This window comes from Nyctibius grandis, chromosome 4 (genome assembly GCF_013368605.1).
Source record: "Nyctibius grandis isolate bNycGra1 chromosome 4, bNycGra1.pri, whole genome shotgun sequence".
Classification (NCBI taxonomy): domain Eukaryota; kingdom Metazoa; phylum Chordata; class Aves; order Nyctibiiformes; family Nyctibiidae; genus Nyctibius; species Nyctibius grandis.
Genome location: NC_090661.1, coordinates 11,773,913 through 11,800,584, shown reverse-complemented (window position 1 = coordinate 11,800,584; position 26,672 = coordinate 11,773,913). Strand labels below are relative to the sequence as shown.

General features: G+C 38.9%; 2 protein-coding genes across 8 annotated transcripts in view; one reads left to right on the top strand and one right to left on the bottom strand.

Moving 5' to 3' along the window:
• AMPD3 (adenosine monophosphate deaminase 3) overlaps positions 1 to 9,157 on the top strand; it is a 35,828-nt gene extending 26,671 nt beyond the window's left edge. For all 3 annotated transcript variants that reach the window (XM_068398488.1, XM_068398487.1, XM_068398486.1), the window contains exons 12-15: positions 1,055 to 1,175; positions 2,673 to 2,846; positions 3,971 to 4,081; positions 4,730 to 9,157. In XM_068398488.1, coding sequence (XP_068254589.1) covers positions 1,055 to 1,175; positions 2,673 to 2,846; positions 3,971 to 4,081; positions 4,730 to 4,906 — 583 coding nt within the window. In that variant the 3' untranslated portion in view covers positions 4,907 to 9,157. The remainder of the gene's footprint in view (positions 1 to 1,054; positions 1,176 to 2,672; positions 2,847 to 3,970; positions 4,082 to 4,729) is intronic.
• RNF141 (ring finger protein 141) lies at positions 7,117 to 24,705 on the bottom strand. 5 transcript variants are annotated; one of them, XR_011047980.1, is made up of 8 exons: positions 24,603 to 24,705; positions 22,417 to 22,619; positions 20,823 to 20,931; positions 19,661 to 19,842; positions 16,337 to 16,444; positions 14,308 to 14,629; positions 11,201 to 11,316; positions 7,117 to 9,655 (listed from the first exon to the last, which is right to left on the bottom strand). XR_011047980.1 is itself a non-coding variant. In XM_068398489.1 (6 exons), the coding sequence occupies exons 2-6, from the start codon at positions 22,557 to 22,559 to the stop codon at positions 14,479 to 14,481; spliced, it is 693 nt and encodes a 230-aa protein (XP_068254590.1). In that variant the 5' UTR covers positions 22,560 to 22,619; positions 24,603 to 24,705; the 3' UTR covers positions 11,808 to 14,478. The 5 variants fall into 5 exon arrangements, 3 of the variants coding, with proteins under 3 accessions (XP_068254590.1, XP_068254592.1, XP_068254591.1); XR_011047981.1 differs by lacking the exons at positions 7,117 to 9,655; positions 11,201 to 11,316 and adding an exon at positions 11,808 to 14,217; XM_068398489.1 differs by lacking the exons at positions 7,117 to 9,655; positions 11,201 to 11,316 and having other exon boundaries at positions 11,808 to 14,629.
• Positions 24,706 to 26,672: the final 1,967 nt, after the last annotated feature.

Genomic DNA, 26,672 nt, shown 5'->3' with positions numbered 1-26,672 from the left:
AGGACACAGTACAGCAGCTAAACCATCCCTTTCTCCTGACTTCCTTTACATTCTGTGTAGTCTACGTTTTTTTCTTTTCCAAAGACAGAGACCCTGTCAGAACATATACATTTCGATCATTTCAACTCCTGTTTGAAAATCTCCCTAGATAATCATTAAATATTCTTTACAGCAAGGTGAGATAATGACACAGACTCAATAAAACTGTTCACCCTGTTAAACATACTGAGTATGTGAGGTACCACAGCCAGTCCATTACAAGACTGTTTTATACTTTCAGTAGTATTAGAGAAGTCAGCAAGGATGGATTACGTCCTCACATCCATTTTCAGGAGAAACATTACTAAACTTTCATCCTAGAAGTGCCTTATACTCCAGCAGTCCTTGTTGAAATTCTTTGTTTTGAACATCTCCAGATACTTGTGGGACATTTGTCTGCACTGAATAACAGGTCCATTATTACCTAAAACCCAGCATCATTTTTAATATAGATGATAAAAATAAAATAGTTCTAGAAATTAGAGTGTGAAGTCTAGTGTAATAACTGACACTCCTAGATCACCTCTGTGCTACTGAGGGTGTGGTTTTATGCTACACTTAACCTGGTGAGATGGCAGGTTGTCATCACACTAGGAAGCGTTAGGTAACTCTTGGCCATGTGCTTCCACTTCTTCCCTCATTTTGAACCTAGGAATTCTGTGGCCACAGGTTGCATCAGTTCACTCAGCTTTCCATCTACCAGTTCCCCCAACTGAAATCAGTTCAATAACTGTTCACCCAGTAGCTAAACAATTGCTAAATGAGATGTAACTGGGGAAGGAAAGAAGAAGGATGACAAAAATATGTCAGGTGGTAGAAGGGACTTGGTAGAGAGACCTGCTCCTTTTGACAGCAGCCCACAGGTAGGCCTGATTAGATGTCACATCAAACTATGAGAATGTGTAACTTCTAATTTTATTTTTTTTTTAAATTCCCATATTAATGATAATTATATACAAAACAGATGAAGAACAGTGCATTTTTTATTAGCGGAACTTGCTTTTAATCTCCTCAGGGAAAGAGGCATGTGTACTTTTCTGTTTCGACCTCACTGTGGAGAAGCTGGGTCTATCACACACCTTGTATCAGCCTTTCTGACAGCGGACAACATTTCTCACGGATTGCTCTTGAAGAAGGTATTGCTTGGTTGCTCACCTGCACTAATCACTATCTGCTTAGACTTCAGTCACTGGTTCAAACAGCAGTCACCAACTGACTTTATCTGGGCAGCCCAAAATTAATTTTCTTAGCAAGGCACAAGTAACTCTTCACTTTGATCAGAAATAAATAAGCTCAGCTGAACTTTCTATTTCTTATTTAAGCTTCAAAAACACAGCTTTTCCTAAGTGAATATTTTAAAGCTATGTCTTTATAGGGAAGATCAACTGTTCAGATATGTCAGGGACTTGGCAGCAGCTGTTTTTGTTTACTCCAAGCAGAGCTAAAATCATATGGAAAAAACTGCTTAGACTTGTTACTGCTCCCTGGTTTAGGTCCCAGAAGAATTTAAAAAAAGCTTTAGTTTCTTCTGTAGAGGGACAAAGGTCATTTTCCCTGACTGGCATCCCTGTACTTCAAGGTTCATTCAGAAGTTCATTAAGGTTTTGATTATTTATATATAGAGAACTGGGATCACTTGATCAAGAAATTTAACATAGCTGTATAACACAGCAATGTGTTTTATATACAATAATATTTTATATACAACTTGATTGTTATGACAAACGTTATCATTACTGGTGAATCAGTTAATAAAAACCATCACACAACTCATCCCCACACCACCGTTTTGTAATAAAAATAATTGGTCAGTTGGTGGCAGACTTGCACTGAGTTTATTGTAATTTTTTGGAACAAGTTCTTTTCTAAGTTGGATTTTCTGGTTAATGCTGGAAAATTCTCCCTGTATTTTTCAACATATCCAAGAAAAAAGAAAAATTTTGCCTAAAATCATGTCTGATGTTATGCTCAGAACCAGTAATTCCTAAAATTAAACCCAGAGTAGTACTAAGGCTGTATGTGACCAAAGCATTCTCCTCTTCACTCTCTCCTGCTTAGTCTGCTGCGATAACCTGGCATAAGAGATAATAATAATAATAAATGCACTTGCTAGGTTCACAGGTTGGTTAAACCAAAAATAGTAATAAAAATGAGGTGACCACAGATTATATTATGTGCAACAGCAACACATGACTTCTAAGAAATAAAAACTACTTCTGCTCCAAAAATTAACCTATTGGACTGCAGTTTTGCAAGTAACAAATTGCTTAGCAGTTCTTACACATCTGTTATCTGTGACTTTCAGGTTTTGGGGGAAGGTATGCAGTTAGTATCAAATGCAGTGCCCTTAACAGTCATATATACTTACTAATCTACAGTAATATTAGTCATCATATTTTTAAAAATATGACATATATGTTGAAGAATGTAAATTATTTTCATAAAGATTAGTAACTTTTGAAACTAATCCTTTTAAATATTTTCTAAAGTCAGAGTTTAGTGTCAACCTAAATTTTTTTGCTCATAGTCCTCCCTCTGTAATGCTGTTTCCATTTTATCCAAGGGAAATCCTCCTTTTTTTTCATTATCCCATAGTACCATTAAATGTGGATTGTGCTTTTCTTTTTTTGCAGAGTCCTGTCCTCCAATATCTTTATTATCTTGCACAAATACCCATTGCTATGTCCCCACTTAGTAACAACAGCCTATTCCTGGAGTACTCAAAAAACCCACTACGGGAATTTCTACATAAGGGACTTCACGTCTCTCTCTCCACAGATGACCCTATGCAGTTTCATTATACAAAGGTAAGAACTGCAAAAAGCACTTGTCCTTGAATTTGGCAACAGTACCACATGGGCCCAGAACGACCTGAGAGCTATTTTATATCATTGGTTAGGATATAAAGTTTCATGTCTTTCAGTCACTTCATTCATTATTCTTCCTCATTCTCAGTCTACTACTCACTGTTAGGTTTCAGAGGGAAATGTCTGATTTCCTAATTATGTTTCTTTTGTACTCTTGCCTCTCCAGTGTTGGCTGTTGAAGTATAGAATGAAGGATGAGGCTGAAGGGAGGTTTGAGCCTTCATAAACAATCCTCTAGAGTGCCAGGAAAGTTCAGTTTCCTTACTAATAAATCTGGGGAAGTGCATTACAAAAACACGATGTGGAATCTCTGAAGATGACGTATGAGCTGTTTGCTCAGTGAACTGATACTGATTCTTGCCCCTGGGTGGCCTGGCAGGACAGAAATGCCTGGTCACTGGTTTTGATGCCCCACTTTTGTGGTTAGCACTGATTTGAGTCATGCTGTGCCTTAGAGTGGCCTGTACATTGCTCAGTTGTCTGTGTTCTGAGGACAAGCTGAGCTCTGGTGTGCTTCCCCCAGGCTTGCTTCTGGCCCATGACACGTGCCTGCTAGAAAAGACAGAGAGTTTCTGTGGGGGCTTTCTGCATGGATGTAACACAGCACCAGCCGAGTTACACATAGTGTGGAAGATCCTCAGCTGTGACAGCCCACTAGAGTCAGACCCAGCCTCCTTCTGTGGAAGGTCAGAAGTGAGAAATTGCCCTGCTCTCTATGTAAATATTTATTAAAGATTTAGGACTAGATCCTCCAAGGTGTTTATATACCCTGGGATCTCATTTGAAATTGCCTAATAAATGCCTCTAAGGATCTGGACTGCCAGCTGCAATTTCTTAGTCTAAGATAACTGGATACCCAGTGCCTATTATTTAACAGTCACCCTTGGGAAATTGGAAATAAACAATTCTGTTCGTTCATAATTGTGATGTTAAAGTCTTAAACCTCTAATTTTTCACAGCTATCTAAAGAGCACGTATAAATTCTTTAATTAGTAATGAGTACATATTTCTGTTCACATCTTATTTACATATAATTTAATATTAAACATATTTTGGTGATACAGGAAGCTCTCATGGAAGAATATGCTATTGCAGCTCAGGTGTGGAAACTAAGTACCTGTGACTTGTGTGAAATAGCAAGAAACAGCGTACTACAGAGTGGATTGTCAGATAAGGTAATTATGGCTTAAAAAATCTCCTTTATGACTATTAGGGCAAGTAGGAACTGGGAAGCAAACTGCCTGTCATAAGCAAGACATGCTTTTACTTAGAAGGGAGTACTACAGAAAATATTTTGGTTTAGATAGGTAGTCAGATTAGATTAAATTCCCTTTTGGCTTTAAAATTCTATACATCCATGGCTTTCTCTAGGACTTTATTTTAGAACATCCTGTCTTCTATGTCACTTTCAAACATTCCTCTCAAGGAGCTGGTATGTGAAGGGGCTTTACAAGTATATTCTGTTGTTTCTTCCAATATTCTCTAGTGACATCTAATTTTCCTCTTGTGCAACATTTAACTAACTAAAGAAACCTAAGCCTCTTTTTGACCTCTCACATGAAAGATGTAGTAGCGAAGACTGAACACTAGCACAAAGTGGTTTAGCAAGCCAGACTGAGTGCACTGCTGAGTAATTATAAATATAAACTTTGGCTTTAAAATCTCCAAAACTGGTTAAGACTGAGGTGAAGTTCAATGGCCAGCTGGTTGAAGCTGCTCTTTTCACTTGCACTGGATTCATTCAACTAACAAATACTCAGTTATACAATAAATCAAAGCAGTTGAACTGACTTCTTCCTTTTTACATTTAATCCCGCTCACAGGAAAAACAGAAATTCTTAGGGGTGAATTACTGTAAAGAAGGGCCTGAGGGAAATGACATTCGAAAGACAAACGTTGCACAGATCCGGATGGCCTTCAGGTATGAGACGCTGTGCAATGAACTTAGTTTCCTGTCTGATGCTATGAGAACAGAAGAGATTTCTACTCTGTCGAAGTAGTTACAAACTCCAAGAAACCAGAACATTTCACTCCTAAGCAGGATAAGATGCTAATTAACATTGAATCATTTGTCTTTGATGCTACCAAGACATAACTGAAGAGTACAGAGAAAAGAGAAAAAGAGAGTATCCATGGAAGGTAAACAGCATTTGCTGTTATCTTTTACTGCATTATTGTCATTGCAAACATTTCAGTTTCTACAAACATTAGGCTTTGTAAGATTGGTGTAAATATTAAATGCAAACTCAGAATCATGTCATATTTGTTTCATACTGTCTTAACTGTGCACTATATTGTAGCTTGGAAAACAACAGAGAATATTCATAGTGCATCCGTGATACGCACCTTAGGATTCTGCAGATGCTGACAGGGTACATTAGGCTTTGTAAGATTGGTGTAAATATTAAATGCAAACTCAGAATCATGTCATATTTGTTTCATACTGTCTTAACTGTGCACTATATTGTAGCTTGGAAAACAACAGAGAATATTCATAGTGCATCCGTGATACGCACCTTAGTATTCTGCAGATGCTGACAGGGTACATGCACCTGGTTTTGTCCTGCTAATCTCAGTAGCAATCATGGCATTTAGCACTTGTAAATTTAACCCTTTATTCATTAGCAGTTTGTATGGGGTGCCTAATTTTGAGGCTACCTTTTCATTCTGGAAGGTGTTCTGACACAGTTTTTATCTTAATGTTTCAGCAGTTACACTGGAAAACAGGAAAACCCAACATCTGGTAGTCTTGTTTAATGACTAATTAATTACTTCCTGTTGTCACACGTAGGCTGTCTGTGGAGAACAGCAGATTAATGCTTTTTAATCTAGTAAGTAGGAAACATGGTGTCAAAATCATCACTATTGTACATTGTAATAATGAGTCTAATTATATCATGAAAACTTTGCCTTGAAAGTTGAGAACACTTTTTTATTGTTTGTAATGGGAATATGTGGATATGCCAGTTCAAAATACTTGGAAATTTATGCAGATAATTTTGGTTGCATGTAAAGAGAAATTTTTTACTTGAACAAAGGAAGTGTTCTTATGAATCAGTGGTAGAAACTCCAGACCTGGGTTCTGGTCCTACTTCTGACATCTTTTTACACATTTGTGTTAGTTTGTATTTTAGTCGATTAGAGTTGAAAGAGAAGTCAAACTGTCTATTTATACAGAAGCTAGCCCACTTGAAATATGTCATTTCAGATCACGTTATGTTCAACTTTTTATTTATGATGGTGTGGCTAGTAAAATACAGCTACTGGAATATTTATCACTTTCAATCTTTTTTCTCTTTGATCATCCTTCTTAAGACACAGTACTATTCATTCAGAAAGAATTAAAGGTAATAACATGATAGCATCTATGCATTGTAGAAGCTGCATGTAGTTTCACACCAAAAAAGACTCGAGGCTAGGGCCAGCAGAGGATGTTGATGCCTGTAAGTCCAACATTACACTACTTAACTTGAAGGCCTATAGTCCCTAAGCTAGGATCCGAGCCTATGGTTAGAGACCTGAGTATCTAATACAATACATAGGGAGGTTAGGCATCTTAGAACAGTAATTCACAATGAATGCATAAAAAGCAAATAATGAATAGTAGCCAACCAAGCCTCACTAGACCTAGAACTCTGCATGTTTTACTGCATCAGACATCTCGTGCCACTTGTATTTCTTAGGCCAGGCCCTTCTCCTGGGGCTTGGGCACCTACATCCTTCCTTTCAAGAGCTAATCAGGTCTCACTTTCCCTTGTAAATGCAAGCCAGAAGTAGCAGTGGTGACATCACCAGTACCAAACAACTCATTAATGGCATAAATGTGTACATGCATTGAGACATACTCTCTCTCCTCAGGCAGTGGCAGTTCAAAGCAATACCTACAAAGACACTTTTTTAATGTACCTGCTGTCCTGAATGGTGATTGCAGGGAAATAGCACCAAAGTAAGGGAAGGAAGAATTCCCTATCACCTCCTACAGCTGTGCAGCCCTTTAAGAGCCCTGTAAGAGAGGTTAAAGCTAAAGACCCTTAGGAAGCAGCCTGGAAGTAAGGCTGCTCTGAGGGAGACTGAGGCATGGGAGCAGAGTTCTGGCCATCTGTCTCTGTTTAGCCCACACTCAGGGCCAAACAATAACCAGTTGTTCTATCACCCAATCTTCCCATCCTGACCGAGAAAGAGAATTGGGAAAAGAAGGGAGACTTGTGGGTTGAAATTTAAACAGATTTAATAAGAAAACTAGTATCTATACTAATACAAAAGACAAAAATTATACTTAGCTTATAGAGTGGTGGCAAGTGCCTCCAGGCATCACAACTGTGGAAAGGAGAGGAGAGCAAAGAGCCCCCCATCCCCAGCGGCTTTTCCATTTATAGTGAACGTGACGTTAATGTTACAGAATACACCTGTGGGCCAGCCTGGGGCAGCTGCCCTGGCTTTCACTGCTAATGGCCTTGATCACCATACCACAGCTGGCCACAAAATGAAACAAAATGTAACAGAAAATTGATTCTATAATTTTATCCCCACAAAACCAGGATGCCACCCAGTCACCATTACAGTTAGCCAGTGTCACGCATAGGAAGCTGCAGCGACTGCAGATATTCTTCATCCAAAATACGGTTGCAGACAGGTGGTGGGAGACTTGACTTCAGCTCTTCAGTGACCTAGCCTAACATCTGCAGCGTTCAACTACTGCCAGGTTTTGTATTCCTTGTGCAGCTAAAAATTGGGTGAAACCGTGCTATGCTGCTCAACTGTATGATAATAAAATTGTCCAAAGTTCTTAGTCAGCAATGCCTACTGGGCCTCACTGTTAGAAACTTTAGCAGCTCATAGAATGCATTATCAGGATTGGTGAGTGCAATTTTCTTAGGATGAAGTCTGAAAACAGTGGTTCAAGCATTTTAGCTGCATAAAATGCAGATGTCTTGTTTTCATTAGTACAACTTACTAATAAATTATCAACATTATTTACCTGAGAAAAGCATCTGTGTCAAGGCTAAATAAGCAACATGCTTGGTTGCAACAATTTAAATTATAAGTATTTTCGTCTGATAAACATTGCTTTACTTGGGTTGTTTCAACTGAACATTGCTATTAGTGCTGCTTTTGTTGTCACTTAGATTTCCTATTTAGTTTTCTTATATACCAAATTCATGTATGTTTAATACCTTTTCAGCTTTCCTTACCTCAAACACATCAGGTTCTAATATGTCTGTAGCTCTTATTAAAGAAAAAAAAAACAAAACTGGATTTGAATATTCAGTTAATGGACAATAATCAGGATTTTGACAAGAAGAATAACACACAAGTGGCCATGACCACAAGTTCTGCTTTCTATGCTTCCCTCTGTGCTGCTTTTAAGGATAAATTGAGCTAATAGCATTATATTTAGGGAAACAAACAGACATCCTTTCAAGCTTCCACTACTACCTCTCTTTTGGTCATCTTTTAATTAGGCAAAAGTTATTGATGACTCAAGTTTGGTTCTTGAACTTCAGCTTCTTTTCCTTGTTTAAGGTTGCACTTCTGTTCTAATGTGTGGCTGTTCAAAATAACCTTGCAGTCTTAGGGTATGTGTGTAATGAAGGGCAGATGTGGTGTTGAAGTGTTACTGACATCTGAATTACTGTCCTATACATTTACACAAATGCAAGACAGGGCAGTTGCTGATTCTCCCCGACAGTGCTGAGATCCAACCTGGTTACACCACAGCTTATGTTTTATTCAAACAGGAAACAGAAGGGGACTAGAAGAACATCAGTGTAGGTGGTGACTGGGGTGGGTGTTGCTTCAGAATGGGAGAATATCCTATTTTCTCATCATTTCATTGCTATTAAGGTTCAAACATTATTCAAGACTTCCTTCAGTCTGTTAGCTCAGAGCATTTTATACTTTCACCTAAAATGGTTAATTATGGTTACTTCATGTTTACACCATATCTATCTGAAAAATTTCTAGTGATGATTTTCCATTCTGTTACTTTAGCAAACTTAAAGAATTTGATCCACCACTGGACAATACAATTTTTTTCTTACCCCAGAGCTACCTTGTCTTCTCATATCTCATATGTGGCTAAACCTTTCTATTCTATTTGCCTAATCAAAATCTAAGTCTGAAAAAGGTGTGTGGGAGGAGGGATGTCTGTAAAAACTGCTTTTTCTTTCTGTGCCTGGGTTAAATGATGTTTATCCTTTGCCTCTTGTGGAAGCATTAAACATTACAGTAATAAATAAATTACGAAAGAATATGGTTAGGGGTTTTGTGTGTGTATACCTCAATAAAATGGTAGCTGCTCAAAATCTTGCATATAAGTAGAACTAAAAACCTATGCAATTAAACTGTTAGCAGTACAGAAGGCTAAACCAAAATTAAAGACTATCACAGCATGAAAACTGAAAAAAAAAAACCAGTGGAGATAGATATAGAAGGTAGTAAGCAATATTTAGGAGAAGGAGCTAAAAGCTTAGCTGACAGAGCAATTCAGTGTTCATGAAAACCAACAGAAGACCTGGCATTAAGTCCTGAAGTGGAACTGTATTGCAGGGCTGCCCCCACCGTCTCCTGGTACACTGGTTCCCTGCTCATCCAAACTGGGCATCGGGGTAGGGCATGTGGCACCTCTTCCTGATCCTGGATTCTCATCTTGATATTAAACTGAGTTAAAACAACTGAATTTGGGAGCAGGAAAGCAGTTCTGACATTCACAGTTGAAACAATTTAAGCAGTGCACGGAACAGCTTTATCTGACAAAAAGAACACAAGAAGCCAACATGTGACAAATTGAAATAAATTTCTGTACACAAAGCAGCACTCCTGAAGCACAAGAGTACAGATTCATCTGTAACTGAAGAATGTGTATTTCTCCCCCATACCTCTCAAAGCACTAAATATCAGTGTTAAGCAGCATAGAGAATAGTGCATATAATAGTGAAACACCTACACCGCCAATTCATTAATCATTAACCATGACTAATGGGTACCATCTCACATACTTTTTGGAAGGTCTACTGAAGTGGGCTGGAATCCCATTAGCATGAAAGCATTGACTGTTGTATCGAAACCCTACCTTGTTCCACATAGAATCAAATTCCAGAAGGGCAGGTTTCTGACTAATTTAAGTTTAATTCATAAAAACACCTTGTATTTTTAAACAGCACTTTGAACCAAAGCAGACTGCTCATTTAATTACCTGTTGGATAGTGTTCTTCATTCCACCAGACTCACACTGGGCAAAGTTCCAGCCAAGTTCACGAAACTGACAATTTTTTTTTAATTTCAGGCCTACAAAACCCATGCCCAGTGTTTAATATTTTAGCCTCTATAGTTAGGTTAGTGAGGTAAGCAATAGGTAAGCAATCATCTGCTAATTAACACCTTGACAGCTCAGATACAAAAGCAGAATGTGTTGTCAGATCCCTCACAGACGTGACATTCACTGGAACATGGCTGGTTCACAGCAAACACCTTATCTGGTGATCGTACACTGCAGGTACTGGCAAAGAACACTGTCCCATTCAGGTTAATTTCAGCTACACGTAGCAACAGGAAAACGATGTTCAGTCTTTAGAGTATGTTGCCGTATGATACATTCTAGGCCTTAGAACCGAACAGCTGAAGAAATGACAATTAAAAAACCTCAGTTTTGAAATTACTAATTTTTAAGACACACTTATAAGAAAGCAGAATTCCATTTACGCACTTAAAGTAGGTGAGGATAAAACCTTACGGTAAGTTATCTTCAAGAATGGTTTAACAACAGAAAAAACAAGGAAAATAATTACTTAATATTAGTCACAATATAATTACCTCCATTACAGAGCACCTCTATTTAGTGGGTACAAAATTAAAGAATTATGTATATGCAGTGTCAAGAATTAAGGCCAGGCAGGTTAACAGACAGCTCCCACTTACATCAAGTATCTTTAAGGCTCCCTGAGGAGGCTGCTGTTCCAGGATTCAGTGGGACACAAAACACAAAGAACCACAGCTAAGATGTTCCTTCTAAAAATAACGCATTCGGCATACACAGCTACACAGGTGGAATTTAAAAGTTCAGTTCAAACCTCTAGCACAGAGATCTCACTAGTTGCCTCGTGTTTCCAGAACTGGAATGAGTATGGATTAGAAAACCTTTATAATTACATACAGAATTCTCTTTAAAGGAAAGATATCTAAGTTAAATGTGCCATTTCCCACTAAAAAAAGAAACATGCACATTATATTAATGTGGTGTCTAAAGTTGAAACCTAGTAAATATAAACATTTGTTAATTCCTCAAGTACTCATACCTCCTGGTGTGTCTGTCAGCTGGTGAGTTTTCCAATTTTAATTTCCTGATCTGTTAATGAATTCCTCACCCATTTCTCCCTTGGCTTCGAAAGATCCAAACAGATAAACCAAGTAACTAGACAGAGGAAACAGTTACATTAGTTATATTCTTCAATTCTTATTAAAAAACCAGGAAAAATCTGAGAATACTACTCCAAACCTTAGCATTCTTAAGCTTTAAAATACTATGAGAAACACTTGGGGAAAATGTAAATCACACTTCTCTGAAAAAAAAAAAAAAATCCTTTCCCCAAAGAAACTTGCTCCTCAATACTGTCCTTTTAAGAAGAATTGTTTGTTTCATTTTTCCCATCACTGCAGAATGTTCCAATTTATTTGTTTTGACAAAAGAAAACCAGAAGAATCAGAGTGAGTCTTTTTTGCAGAGCTGCATTTAAGCTACCTTGTTAATATCACACGTCAGAGTTCAAGAGACATTCGACTCACAATTGCATATTTTGAACCACACCACCTGTACAACAGAATTGTATTTAGATTAAAATTCAGTTTTCAGACTTCTGTGGTATTAAAGCCAAGAGATTCCTTAAGCTTAAAAGAACTTTGACATTTCTTCCAAAGTAACTTTATTGCACAATTCATACACAAAGTTTAATATACTGGCATGTCCTTAGCTATTAATACAATCTGTAATGTTTAAATTACAATTTCACATTAAACCTGTAAGAAATCTTCACTTAACACAAGAAAGTTTAGTTTGTTCTAATGCCCCCACCAACAGCTACTTGTATTAATTCACATTTTCAAAGTCTGGCTTCTGGAACCCATTGCCATGTCCCTGCCAATGGGATTCCTTTTCCTTTTCCAAAACTGTTTGCTAAATGTAGCACTTCAGCCTAGGTAATACCAACCAGTACCAAATTACTAGTTTTTCAGTGTTAATATACCTATTATCCCGTAGAACGTCCATAACATATATTTTACAAGGCACACATTACAGTACCTACATCACAGCAGTGTGAATTACAGCAACTTAATTAAAAAAAGCTGTACAGACTACAAAGGTTACTTTTTCACTATTTAAATATTTTTTGCATTAATTTATATTGTAATTGCAAGTGTCATTATGCTGCAATTAACAACCTGTTTGCATCATTATAAAATTACATCTAAAGTTCATGTAAGTTCTCAGCAGAAAGTCAACTTATAAAATCTCAGTTCAGAAGTATAATTCTTGAAATACTTGAAAAATAAAGTTAGCTTGAAGCTTTAATTTAATGCTCTTTCTGTTCCAGTGATATAAAAAGTTTAAAAAATTCAAAGGTTATTTTAAAGTTCTGAACATGGACTAATGCAAGCTCAAAAAGCAAAAAGAAACCAAACCGGTGTGTGATTAGGAATATTTGCAAATATTGTAGTGGAAAATCCCTGACCATTAACAATTTTCAGCCCAAATAATAACTGCCTTTATGCAACCAAACAGTCCACACATTTTCTGAAGGATACTATCTCATTGATATCAAAGGATTAACAACAGGAAAAAATTAGTTCTAAGCTATATACATTCATAAATGGATTTTTCAACAGTTAAATACAGATTCACACAGTAAGCCATTCTGGCTTTTAGGTGATACACACAAGAAGAGTACGTTGCTTATCTGTCTTAAGGTCTATGATAAATTTGACAACTGTGCCATAAGCCAAGCTCAAAGGGGTGCCATATGCTATGCACGTTCCTTAACAAATAGAAGTATAATAGAGAAATTCCCAAGATCTGGCCCCAACGTAATGAAATTATTTTGTAGCCAATTAAGAAAAACAACCCAAATGTGCATATCTATGTGTGCACACGCCTTGTAGTTCAGAACCTGTCTGTGACAAAAGGCCTTAGCCCTATGGCATCATCGAATTTTAACAAGCATGGTAATGAAAAATGCTGTCTTACAGTAAGCAAGATTTATGCTGATACTCCCTCAAATGCTACACTTCAGTATTTCTCACTCAATAGCCTCAAGTTAAAAGCAACATTTGTTAATATATATTTTAAAAAATCATTAATGAATTCTCTACCATGGCAGTTGACTTCCATAACACTATTTATGCAAAAGAGGCTTAAGATGGGTTTCCTGCATACTAACAAATTTATTTCAGACTGTCTAAACTCAGCACTTTAAAGATTTCACTTGCTAGGCACAGAAATACACTGTTGCACTCCAGTTGTGATATCACTTTTCCCAAGTTGTCACATACACATCTCCCTACAAGCAACATTTTTATCCAAGTAGAAGTTTCTCTCTGCTACATAAAAGCATATTGCACTTGTAGATATAAAGCACAGCACCCCTGCTTACATTATAACTCTGATTTTATCACTTCAAAAACTCAAGAGAAGCAGATAAAACCACAGCATCAGACTAAACTACACCTTAACTGCTAATTCAAATAAAGTAATTCTCTTCAGATATGCCTAATGTTTAAAAATAATTTTGGCTGTTCTTGATCAAAAAACTATAAAGAAACTGATTTACTTTTTTTTAGGATTGTGCATGAAACTGTTTAGTGTTTCCAAGCTAAGACAACTATGCTAAGTACCATATTTAAAAAAATATTCTAAGACATCATCTTGTTAGAAGAATAATGGGAAGTGCACAAGTACATTTACAGAGCTGCGTACACGCTCCAAAACAGATTTAAAATAATTAATAATAAACCTCATAACCGATCAGATTGAAACCAGTATCTGTAAACACTAAAAGCAGCAATAAGTGGTTACTGAAGAACAGGCAGTGGGACATCTTCAAGTTTCAGCAGTAAAATTTCAAATTAATAATCACTAGTGCCAACTCATCATCTGTATTCACATTTGCCATGAAACTAAAAGGGAGCGCTTTTAAGGATAAGAACTGTGAGGCCAAGCCATCTGACATGGTTCATCTTCTGCAGCAGTACACTGTGATGTTCAAACAGCAGTTAGCAGTTGTAGTTGTGCTGTTAGAAATTGCTTCATCTAGTAGTCGAACTATTAATATCAAAAGTTGTTGTTAAAATAAACTTTGTTAATGATCAAAGAGTTTACTGAAGGTATAGATTATTAATTAAGACTACATACCCATACACTGGCTCATATACCCTGTGTTTTAAGAGAGCAGTGCAGATTCACAGCAGCCAAGAAGAGAAGTAAAAGACAGACTGTGGAAGAACGGCAACGAGAGGTAAAAACAGACGTTCGTGAAAACGAAAGCTTCAAGTGCTTCTGCTATTGTCAGCTTGTTGGCCAGTGTCAGGGTCTGTGAGGCTGGCCCGCCTCATCTACCATGTTAAGTATATAAGTAGCGATATCATCTTCTGTAGGTGCATCTGAGACCACCCAAGAATCACTTGCTCCAGTCACTTGCCGCCGGCAGACAGGACAGCTTCTGTGACGATCACTCCTGTTAGGAAGCCAGAGAAATGAGTATTTTTCATTGACAGTCTCATCCTGGCCAAAAAAAGCCAAAAGAGCCCCCAAACAACAAGAAAAACCCAACCCAGTGAGAACTTCAAGAATGATCAGGTTAACTGGATTAGACCACCTATTTATTGTTTAAAATCTTTCTTCTTTGTGAGGAAGACTGGCTAACAGTTCTGAAGGTAGCTCCATTCTTTGAGTGATAAATCTGGAGTCATGTTCCTCATAATCAAGTTTGCTCAGGTTAAACAGAATGCAGCTAGCTACCTGTCCGGAAAGTTTAAATGGAAATCCACACTCTAAGTTAATTCTTCTTATCTTTAGATATTCAGCTGAGGTACTTCAAAAACCAGTCCCCACAAGCCTCCTATCTAAAGAGAAAAAGGAACCCTGTTCCTGGGTCATTCAGCCCACTGAAATTTAGAATTGGTCCTGCAGGGTCCCATCCCTCTCCGCCGACAAACTCAGGGGTCCCAGACAATTATGCTTCTGAGCTGGGAGCCTCTGTTACATGCCTAGGTTAAGAAGAGATGAACCTTAAAAACTGAATACCAAAAAAGAACAGTAAAACTGGAACTGAGTTCTAAGAGTTCTGCTGATTCATTAGCCAAAGTAGAATATAATCCGCTCTCCACCACAGTTGCTAAACTAAGCCCTGTAATGCTGACAGATGTTAAAATATTTTCCCAGAAAAGACACATGACTAGTTATACTCTGACAGCCAGCGATTTTTACGTTTTTCGCTTGTGGGAGCATGGTGTTATAAGAGTAACTTCCTTGATAAGCCTTTCAAAAAGCCACAAAATAAATTCTTATGCACAAATTATGTGACTTAAATGTAAAATCATTTGCATTAACTCACCAAAAAAGCCTTTAACTGAGAATATCTGTATCACTTAATGCTACACTGCCAGAACACCTGCCTAATCCTTGTAGGTCTGCTGCATGGTCAGAGAAGAGCTATGCTCCTCCACAAAACAGTTTTTCTCTCTCAGCTTTCCAACAACTGGTGTATCAGACAGATGCAGAAGCTGAAAAGTTGTTCAGTTTACTATGAAGCTGAACATAGATTGTAAGATACATGTTATACATAAATTTGAAGGCGTTACTATTGAGAAGAAATATTTTCCTGGAAAAGTCTGATATATTTAAATTAGTACACTGTATGCTATTTATTTCAAGCAAAAGCATAATATACAGAAAAAAAATCCCTCTGATAATTATTTCCCAACTAAGTGATAAGACAGTCCAACTTGCTTTCATATTTGCACAGTCTTAGAAACTATTGATGTTTTTCCTTAAAAATAAGTTTTTAATGAGATTTTGTGAAGCATAACATGCCAGCATCAGCATATACCATCTTCTCTAGTTTTTGAGCAAGAATACAATAATTTAATTTTACAAGAATAAAAAGAGATAAGAAATTACAAAACAAATGCTGAAAAGCACTTCCACATCTCTTTTTCCAAAAGAAATTCTTCGCAAGATGTTTACAAATTTTGAAATCCTTCTTTCCTTCTGCTGCAATCTAATTTTACTCAAGTTTGTTATGTATCATATGTACATTAGCTTGCAAATATCTTCAGACATTAAATTATATGGAAACTAAGGAATCTGTCAGACCAAACTGAAACACATGAGATAACCAGTACATACTATAAAGTAGTGAATATCCTTTAATATGTATTACCATTTATCAATGCATTTCTGGCAGAAACTGTGAGCACACGGCAAGATTAAATCAGCACGCCCATCCATGCAGATGCAACATTCCTCTTCATCTGTCAACTGTTTAACCCTGCAGAAGAGAAGACAGTGTTTTCTCCCAGAGAACAAATAAGTTTTATATTTATGCCCTAGTAACTACACTAGTTACTACATTTTTCATAATTAGCAATGGACAGAAAGGAACAGCTGTGCTTCTCTGCAAGGAACATGCAATTTTGTGAATGGACTAGTTACATCATCCCCACCTATGTCAGCAGACATAGCTTCAAGCTACCAACAAACAGCAGGAAATGAACTAAGCTAAGTTAGAATATGCATTTATTTTGTGTCTCCTGGTGCTTTTGGTGTTGCAAATCCTTTTCTGTATCAACAAGGAAGTGTGAGGAGTTGTAACTGTTACATATGACACGACTGGGCAAAAGAACAGAAACAGTTTACATTAAAGGCAGGAGAAGAATCTGCCTTCCTTTCAGAGTGTCAGGCTGAACTATTTCACAATGAACTCTGTCAAATTTCTGTGTACTGGCTTATATCCTAGATAAAAACACGCATGTCAAGAGGATCACTACCAGAATGCACGTTCACTAACTTCACATGCCATCAAAATACCAAGAGCTAAACTGGATTGGAAAGGCTGGTTTGAGCTTGCAATGCACTTCTCATGATTGTTCCTTCAAATCAGGACTCTCTCAAGTTTACTGTTACCACAGCTTTTCCAGTGAAGCTTTTAGGTGTTCTTGTTGCAGGGCAGGGAGGAAGTTTAAAAATTAGATCACTTCCCAGGACAGACATTTTCATTTTACCTGTCTTCATTTTTTCCCCCCCAAATAACAGATACCTGTATCTAAAGTTCCTAACAGTAGTATCTCAGATTTTGCATTATCAAGACTTCTCAAGCATGAAAAGGTACAGAGGATCCTCAGCTTTCACTGATATAACTAGACATGTGAAGTTCCCTAATTTTATAGTCATGGCTTACTTCCAAGACAGCCAAGTAAGTGTTCTGAAATTTTTAGGTGTTCCAAAAATCCTGATTTGAGAATCCCTTCTGTGACTTGGGGCAGAGAGGTAGCATTCTAGAAAGAATGGCATTTCAGGAGAGACAGACCACCTTCGTGGCTATTGACCAGACCACTTTCGGTTAGGTATCTTGGGAGCTTGTCAAATACAGAGTAATACTTTAACTGTACAGACTAGCCAGCTAATGGCCAGCAATTAAGGTGCTTTTGTTTTATTCTTCAGTAGGTCCTTGGGTTTCCTTTTCAATTTGCTTTTTGGGAAATTATTTCAGAATGCTAGGAGATTTTTTTGTAGAATTACAGACTGTGATTCGCATACAGTGAGGACAACAGTTTCCAAAAAACCTATATTTTGATTAACTCACTATGTTCTTTGGACTTGCTCCCTTTCATTTCCCACCCCCATGCAACTCTTGAGTACTAACCTTTGATAAGAGTTCAATTTTTGAGATTTGCTGGTGTATATACAAGCAATTATACTTAAAATGGATGCGCTATTCATAAAGTTTCTGGAACCTAAGATTTAGCCATAGGACTAAGCTTCTGAAGAAAGGGTGTAATACAAGAGTGATAAACTAAGGAAAGGCTTGTCTCTTCGTTATCAGAAAGCGTAACACACTTATGGATATTTTGGAATGCTCCGAAGAGGAAGTGGATCTTCTAGAGAAATGAGGTATTATTCCAGTGGAAGAAGTTAAGATAAGAAGAAGAATGAAACAGATAATATTTGCTATTTTTGGACAGTGACAGCTAGCTCTTGCAGAGCTGAAAAACGTGTAAAGGTGAGAAGAATTTAGGCAAACGGGAGGATATCACAGAAAAACAAACAGAGGATTTCCTCAGTGTAAAATACTTGAAGGTACTTCAGCCTGTATTTTCCTTAATGACTTGAAAAACTTGGATAAGATGCAAGCTCACTAAATTCCAGCCTATTACCAGCAGATTAGACAAGTATACTTTTTTGTTGTTGTTATTTATCACTAATACTACCTCAAGCGATGAAGTTTACAAGAACGAAAGATGCTCATCTCCCCCATCTCAAGGTCTGAAAACTGAAAAAGAAACTCACCTAGGAAACCTTATATCTACTCATTGACTTTAGCAATATATGAAGTTGTTTTGCATAAGCATCTGGGTTTTTTCTGTTTGGTTGGTTTGTTTGAAGTAAAAGGCCATTTCCAGATACACGTGTGTTCTAGTATAACCATGTATCTTTGAGAAAGAGCAGGAAAATATGTTTTCCCAAACATGTCCACAATTTGCTACCCAATTCTAGCATTTTCATAACTTGGAACAGCCAATAACTTAAGATTATTTGTTCCCAAACAAGAGAAACAGGAAATTAAATGAAAAGAACACGTTCTGCAGTCCACTCACTTACAAAAACCAGTGGGCTCTATCTGTAGAATGGCAACATAGCCGACCCCTTTCTCATTGTAACAGCTGGAGTGTGACATTCTAAGGACAGTTAACTAGCTCAGCAACTTGTTTTCGTTAAAATATCTGGCTAACAGATCTTCACTGGCTGACACAGAGAACTATACCATTTACTACCTTTTCTTGTAAAACCTATCTCTATCTCACTTAAAACTGTGTTAGAACTCTGAACTAATTCAGGAAGTTAAAAGTCAGGAATTACTGGTAGCAACATTTCCACATAGGGAAAGGGTGACAAGCTTCTTGCTGTTACATTCAGTTTGAACTGAAGTTATTGCAGGTGTTGACCTCAGTCTGTTGCTTTTCCTCTAGTTAACAAAGCAGGATGTCAACATGTGTGAGACAGTTCACATTTTTCCAGTCTTACAAGTTAAATTATTACTATAATTGATGAGTTTCTAGTGGCAACAGATGGGAACTTTCACATGCCAAAATGTAAAAGAGGAAGAGAAAGTTTAAGTGGAACAATAACAAAATCCGTTTAAACAAACACTGTCAAGCCCCCTAGATTTGTAGCTGCAGCTGATTCCATTTCCTCCTGTTTCCTTATTCAGGAGATTCAACATATGCCATGTTTATATTAGAACTGATCATTAAAACGATTGTTCTGAAGCTGAGGTATGGTAGCACCCACAGAACTTCACCCAAGTACACTACAGCTCTCTTGGCACAAGAGAAGGTGTGCTATTCATGTTTGGGATGATACAAAGTCTGCATCTGCCAAGAGCATGCAGTTTTGATTCTCAGGTGTTTGTAGTTCAGGTTTTACAAACAACTTCAAAAATATTTCTGTTGTAACTGTGGTCAGAAGCTAGAGTGTATCAAAATACCTTCCCATCCACAAGCTGGCCTGACAAGATGACAGAGACATCAAACTCTCAGCAGCTTCTTCAGAAGTACCACTCTGTGCAAGAACTCCTGCTGCTTGACTGGTGATGTCTTTATAAAGTTGAACGAACTGATACAAGTTCAAGATTCTGGAAGCTTCCACGATGCCACTTGTTTTATTTATCTTAAGATATAAGAATTGTTTACAATTACATATCAGATTTTTATTTGACATTGCTCAAAATTCTTTTAATGCACTGCAATTTTCATGACAGCAGCCACCTTCCCAAGTGTCCATCACTACGTCAGCAAACTACAGTCTGCTTCAGTAAGAGTTCAGACCTGCCAAAACAGCTGTTTTATCATGAGGAATACCACAGTTAGGACTACATTTTTAGGGCAAGACAATTACCATCACTACTCAAACGGACTAAGTTGTGAGTAGGGCCCTAATGCCTAAGAAACTGGGCTAAACTTAGAACAAAGAACAGAACAATCAGTCATTTCATATTTGAACTTAAAATAGCCTACAATGATGGCTGCCTCAATGAAAACTAAGAGCAAACAGAAAAATACAAACTTAGTTTCAAACGAAGTTTTGAGAGCTGGCTTAGTTGAAACTGCATGTTAAGTGGATTCAGGACCATTTAAGCATGTTACTTGATAGGATACAGAGGGGAAAAATCTTTTTAGAACGAGCAAACTTAGTTTTGTCATGGTCTTCAAACTAAGTTAAACATTTTAGATTGGTTTTCTAAGGAATGAGAATATATACAGTTACACTAGCTCAACTAATAATGCTCGGAATTGCTGACTAACTTCTACCACTATCAAACGATATAGTTCCCAGTTTGTTGTACTATTTGATTACCATGACTTGGCCTCACAAATCATCTGAATTCGTAACTAATAGGCTGTAAGTGCTCCATTGGAAGATAACATTCCTTTAAACTTAGTTATGAAAATGTTTTTGTTAACCCGCTTTTTACAGAAACTTAGAATTTAGACTTAAATTATCTCAAATAGTATCCTTGAATACGTCATCTCTATCAAAATATATACTCAATATATATGTAGCAGGTGTTGGATTTTACCAGTAAAAGTGACAGTCCTCAAATATTTGTACACAAAACCCCACCGAATTAAAATTTTCAACACCCTTACTTTAGTACATATTATCCGAACAACCACCTTCCAGAAGGCAGAAGAATCTGAACCAGGCTGCACTTCAAATAACAGATGTTTGTCTTGCCCAGAAGCCAATTTTGCAGTACTGAAATAAAGAAACAACAGTTTTACATGATGTGCCAGACATGCAAAGATCAGCAACCTCAGCCACTGTGGTATAGGTTCACCTATGTGCTCTTTATCCTTAAAGAGATTTTATCAATACTGCACAGAGACCTGAAATTAAAGAGTAATGACCTTCTTAGCATGGCATTAAATATAAAATACACAGTCCATTTCACTTTAAATTGCACAGTAAATTTCAGAAAATTATGTGCAAGTCTGTTGATCCAGCATCAGCAAGTGTCCTTTATAGACATTTTAATTTATGTAACTTTCACTGTTTATTACAGTAATCATACAATTTTGTGGTCCAGTCTAAAAAGGTTATTTCCTTACCATGTATGTAAAAAAAGCATGCACCAATGCATGCAGATGAGGCGTGTTTTTGTTAGTATATATTAATAATGAAGCAGTCAGGTGAAAGCTTCAGGTGACCCTGAGATTTTGGGATTTTTTTTTTTTTTTTTTTTTGTTAATGGAACACAGACACCAAGGTCTATTCCATAAGAATCAGAACAAGCTGTGTTACATTCAGGATGAAATAAACACTGTAAAGAAATCTTAAAAACTTGAATAACAATGATATTTTGGAGTTAATTATACTGAGATATGCTTAGATTCTCAGGCAAAACATAATGTTCTTCAAAATGTATTCATGTGTCTACCCAGAAGACAGCTATCTGTTCTTGAAGGCCATTCATAAAAGCATGACACTGTACAAGACAATTTCTAACTGAATACAAATTCACATTAAACATCAAACATGACCAAAAGCCACACACTATAAAGCCCGTTTTCAGCATGCATGTTTCCACTTCATATCATTTTTATACCATAAATATTGAGTGTAAATGACAGCTCTGCTTTTTTGTTCATTTCTTTTTACCGCCAACATATCAGTCAAACAAAAGGCAGGCTATGAAAAATCTTACTTATGCAGCCTTTTGTTTGGGATTATCTTGGTCACCAGTGTCAGATAGTAAGGCACGTCTCATCTTTAATGAGGAACAGCATTGCACGTCCAGAGGTGGAAGAGATGGTCACAAACAGTTCTGTCTCAGGTACTACCTTCCTAGTGCAGCTGTACTGTCTTTATAGGGCTCGTATTGCTACTGCCTACCAAAAGTGAAGGGCAGAGAGGAAGTGGCATTGCACCTTTAGGCAGCTGGTGGAGGGGGGAAGACAAAGGGAGGCAGGTAACACTAACAAGAAGATACTGCTAAACATCTACCTCCTGTGAACTTCTAAGAGAGAAGCAACACTTGCTGGAAGATGAGTATTGGAGACAAGTAAATTTAAGGAGGAGAAATGGCTTTGGTTTTGAAGTGTAATTACAACTATTATAGAAACTTTATGAACTGAAGGAAACATTTCAAAGCCAGTTCTGGCTTAGCCAGCACAGGAGAATATATTGCATACAAGGTCTCTGTAAAACATGAGAAAAAGAAGGAAACAAAGTAAGGCTTACACATCGTTAAGTTCAGCTACTCTTCCCAGAAACTCTTCATATGTTAGGAAACCACTTTCTTGAACCAAACAGGCATGCTTTGCTACTTTTTCTGGCAACTTGTTAATTACAGTTTGTGTGTGGTTTGAAATTTGTTGACCCATGGTAAAGTTCTTCACCTCAGTTCCGTAGAAAGAAGTTCTTATTCACTTGTAGAGTCTCTGCTAAAAATATTTTAGAGTTACATTTCTGTGTTTTATGAATGGCTACTCCCTCATTCTCTTTTAGTGTAAGAGTTTAGCTACCCACTAACCAGTCTAATTATTCTACAGTAACACAACTTGAACAGTCAAATCAGAAACAAAGCAGAACACTTAGAAAAGACTCAAATGTGGCATTAACAACTTACGAAAAATGTATTATTTTGCTTACAGCAATACTTATATTAAATACAGATAATTTTTCATGCAGATTTTTCAGCAACTCCAACACACACATATAAATATATCCAATGGAATGGAAAAGAAAATCTTAAGATGACAATGGTAATTTATGACAATTTTTGTTTTTCCTAAATATTTGTGCATGCGAAAGTCAGAATGTCTACAAACAAGCATGTCAATGTATGTCTATACACAGACATTACATTAGGAATTAGCTTTCTTACATCAGACTGACATTGGCAGACCAGAACTCTCACAGCATTCCTAAACTGGTAACCCGAGGAATCCACGTCAGTATAAACCAGAACACTCAACTTTAGGATGTGTTACAGAATTGACTTGCTCAAACCTCTCCAGCTTCAACTTACTTCACCTTTCTCTTACACTCACATCATTTTCCCCAAAAGTCTGCATAAGGCTCTACCCTGTGCCTTCTAATTCTGAGTCTTTACCCATTTCCTCCCCTTGTTCCCTCTCATTTGCCATTCCCCCAAAATTTCTCTTTGCTCTTTGTCTTGAAGTAGCAGAGGCATGCAAATTAATTCTGTCTGTACAGAGTTCATCACTTGTCATGCAAACCAGTAGTTTCACACCCTTTTAAGACTTCTACAGATAGAAGTCTGCAATGGCAAGCTAACTGCAGAATACCAACACCTTAACTTAAATAAGGAATAACCTGATATTAGGTGCATTAAACACCTTACGAGAGACATCACAGAAAAACAGAACTTCATCCTGCATGTACGTATAGCTGCATTTGGGCATAAAACTGCCCAGGAACATAGTCTACAGCTGTCAAGATCTTGCCACGATGTAAGAAAAACACAGCACCCATAAAGTGAGTTCATACCAGAGCATTCTACAGATTATTCCGGTATTTCACACGGGAGAACAAACTTCCACTTTAATGTCTGAATTTTGACCTATTTCTATTCTCAGCCAGACGTGTTCCCATTCAAGTCACTTTTCTCCTTCCAAATTACCCTCCAATCATCTCCTCTTCCACTATCTAGACCTTGCATTTGGTGAGGACACACCCAGAAGATACACTTGAAGCACAACCTCTCAACAGCATAACCTTTCACCCCTCAAATACAGCTCAGCCCGTATCTTCCAGTGTTTGTGTGCTCCCTCTAGCTGAAACGCAGCCTTCCCGAGGAGGCCAAGGGCCTCGTGGGAGCCTACTGCACTAACAGCACCAGATCGCATCACAGAGAAGTCTGGACCAAAACCTCCTGCACAGACGTTTGCAGAAGCGTTCCCTTTCGTGTATTCTTCAAGATCAGAGAGACACAAAGCCGTGCACGGACAGAGCGGGTGCACCACGAGCCTTCCCCCCTTGGCGCCCCTCCGAAGCGGGCTGACGAGGAGCGGGGCGCTGCCGCCCGGCCCGAACGCCCGGGGCTTCACCTCACGTCACCCTTTAACCGTACCCAAGGGCCGCGCGAGAGCCAGGCCGGCCGCGCGCACCCGCCCGGCTGCGTCACGCCCGCACCGCCCGGCCCGGCGCGGCGGGGCGGGGCGCGGCCCGCTCCCCCCGCCGTTTCCCCGTGGCCGCCGTGCCCGCGGGTAACCGCCACTCCACCCTTCCCGCCTCAACAAGGCCCGGCTCAGGGAGGCGACCGGGCTTAGCTCAGGGCGCCCACACCCAACGGCTTCCCCCGGCCCGAGCCCGGGCCTTGCGCTCCCCACAGGGCGCCGTGACTGCGGGCCCCTCGCCAGCCCCGAGGGGCCGCGGCCGGAAGGCCCCGCCAGCAACCTCACCCCAGCGCCCCGGCATCCTGCTCGCCGCCGCCCGACGGGCACCGGAGCGGGGCCGCTCCCCCTCGCCCCAGCAGTCGGCGAGCGGCGCAGGCGCAGGGGCGGCGGCTGCCGGCGCGGCTCGGTGACGCCAGCGCGCGGCTCGACGCCGGGCCCGCCCCGCAGGGCCCCGGCAGCAGCGCCGGGCCGGGGGCGGCCAGCGGGGCAGAGGCCGCACTGCCGGGGCCGCTCCGGCATCCCTCGGCGCCCGCCACCGCCCCCCGCCGGCAGTGATCCGGGCTGGAAGACCACTGCACACAGCGGAGCAGGCCCCGCCTGAACATCCTTTCTGCTCTGCAGTGGAGATGGTGTATAGAGTTGTTTTCTTTTAAGAAAAATCCTGTGGTAGCTTGAAGGACCAAAATGGGGTAACTTTTCCACAGACGGGCCTTGCTGCATCCTCAGCAGGTGCCCACTCAGTGCTGCACAGCTCAGGGTTGCCAGTGTCTGAAGGGACGTAAGGCTACCTGTACTATTCTCTCTTTTCTATTAGCTCTAATAAATAGCAATTTAAATGATATTTAACAGAGTCTGAGTGCCTGCCTTGGTGGGATCATCACACAAAACACCCCCCCATACTGCCAGGACAGCTGAAGAGACCACCCTGCTCTGTGTGGAGGAGTTGGATGCGTGTGGCAAAGGTCAATGCTCACTGACTTTTTTACAAAAAAGAACCGAACACCATAAAAGATAACAAGCCACCGAGGAACAGAAATCCTAGAACATCCTCTAGGTCATCTGCATCCTGATGCTTCAAGGCTTAATTCTAGAGCAGTTGTGGTTTTTTTTTAATTTAAAGAGGAGAAAAGGAGTAGTACTTCCCCTTCCTGACAGCACAGACACACGTACTTCCCACGATAAAGGCACCCCTGTATTCCAGACAGGGATTGGGCTGGACTGGGAACCTCGCTGGATTTCCTGCAGGCCAACCACCCCTTTCGCCTAAGGTCAGCAAACATCTGTAGCCTCAGTGTGGGAATTGGAGTAGTGTTACTGTCAAATGACTAATACAAACTGTGATCTCCTGCTAGGAGGAATGAATTATTTGTCCGAGATACATGAGCATAATGCAATTTCTGAGACATCAAGGAACTTCATGGCTATTGAGAATGTCTCGTAAAAAAAAAAAGCATGACCCTTGTGAAAAGTCAGAAACATAATGAAGAATTTATCTTTTAAGTTTCTGCTATGTCTGTTAAGGGGTTTTTTTTTGACACTTTCTGTCTAGAACTTAAATAGATGTTTCCTGTTTGCTTTGTAGTGGTACATCCCTTGCAATTCTATTAAACAAACAATGAGCAAGAATGTTTTGTGCTTTCTAATTTGAATGTGACTGAGTAGTATTCTTATATACAGGCAATATCAAATGCAGTACTTGCTGATTGGTACATATACCTAGCTTTTGTTACGTACAGAACACCGTAACAGGTTCCTTTTAGCCTTTGTAGTGTTAGCACAAATTGTGTAATGGAAAGGAGGGGCAGATCAAACTATGTGTATTGGCCAGGTGTCAGTGTGAAGGTCAGCATGAAAGGTATCTGAGTTTTTAAGGTACATGATAAAACAAGACATTTATAGGTTAAGGCGATATCTTATTTTTTAGAAAGTAAACACTTCAGGGGAAAAACAAACCCTAAACAGAAGCAACAAACTTCCAGCTGGAGTGGAACTAGAGAACAATTTTCTGAATTTCTTTAGATGTGAATGAGAATCTGAGGGAAAAGGAAGTTGATACCTGTGGAGTAGAGGTAATATTAGTAGAAGAGTAAAAGAAGTGATAGATAATTATCTCCTGGTGGTGGGGAAAAGAATACAGAAACAGGTAACTTCTAATCTCTAAAACACGGAAAAGAGAGGCAAAAGGGAAATTGTAATATGTCACAAAAAAGTCCAAAATTACCTGGAATCCACTAGTGTGGCCTGTGTCCTTAAGCCCGTTTGCTATTCTGACACTGTCATGACAAGTGTCAGCTGTGGCCTTTCCTGATGGTTTTATTTCTGCTGTCTACTCTCACTGCTCACACAACATAGAGC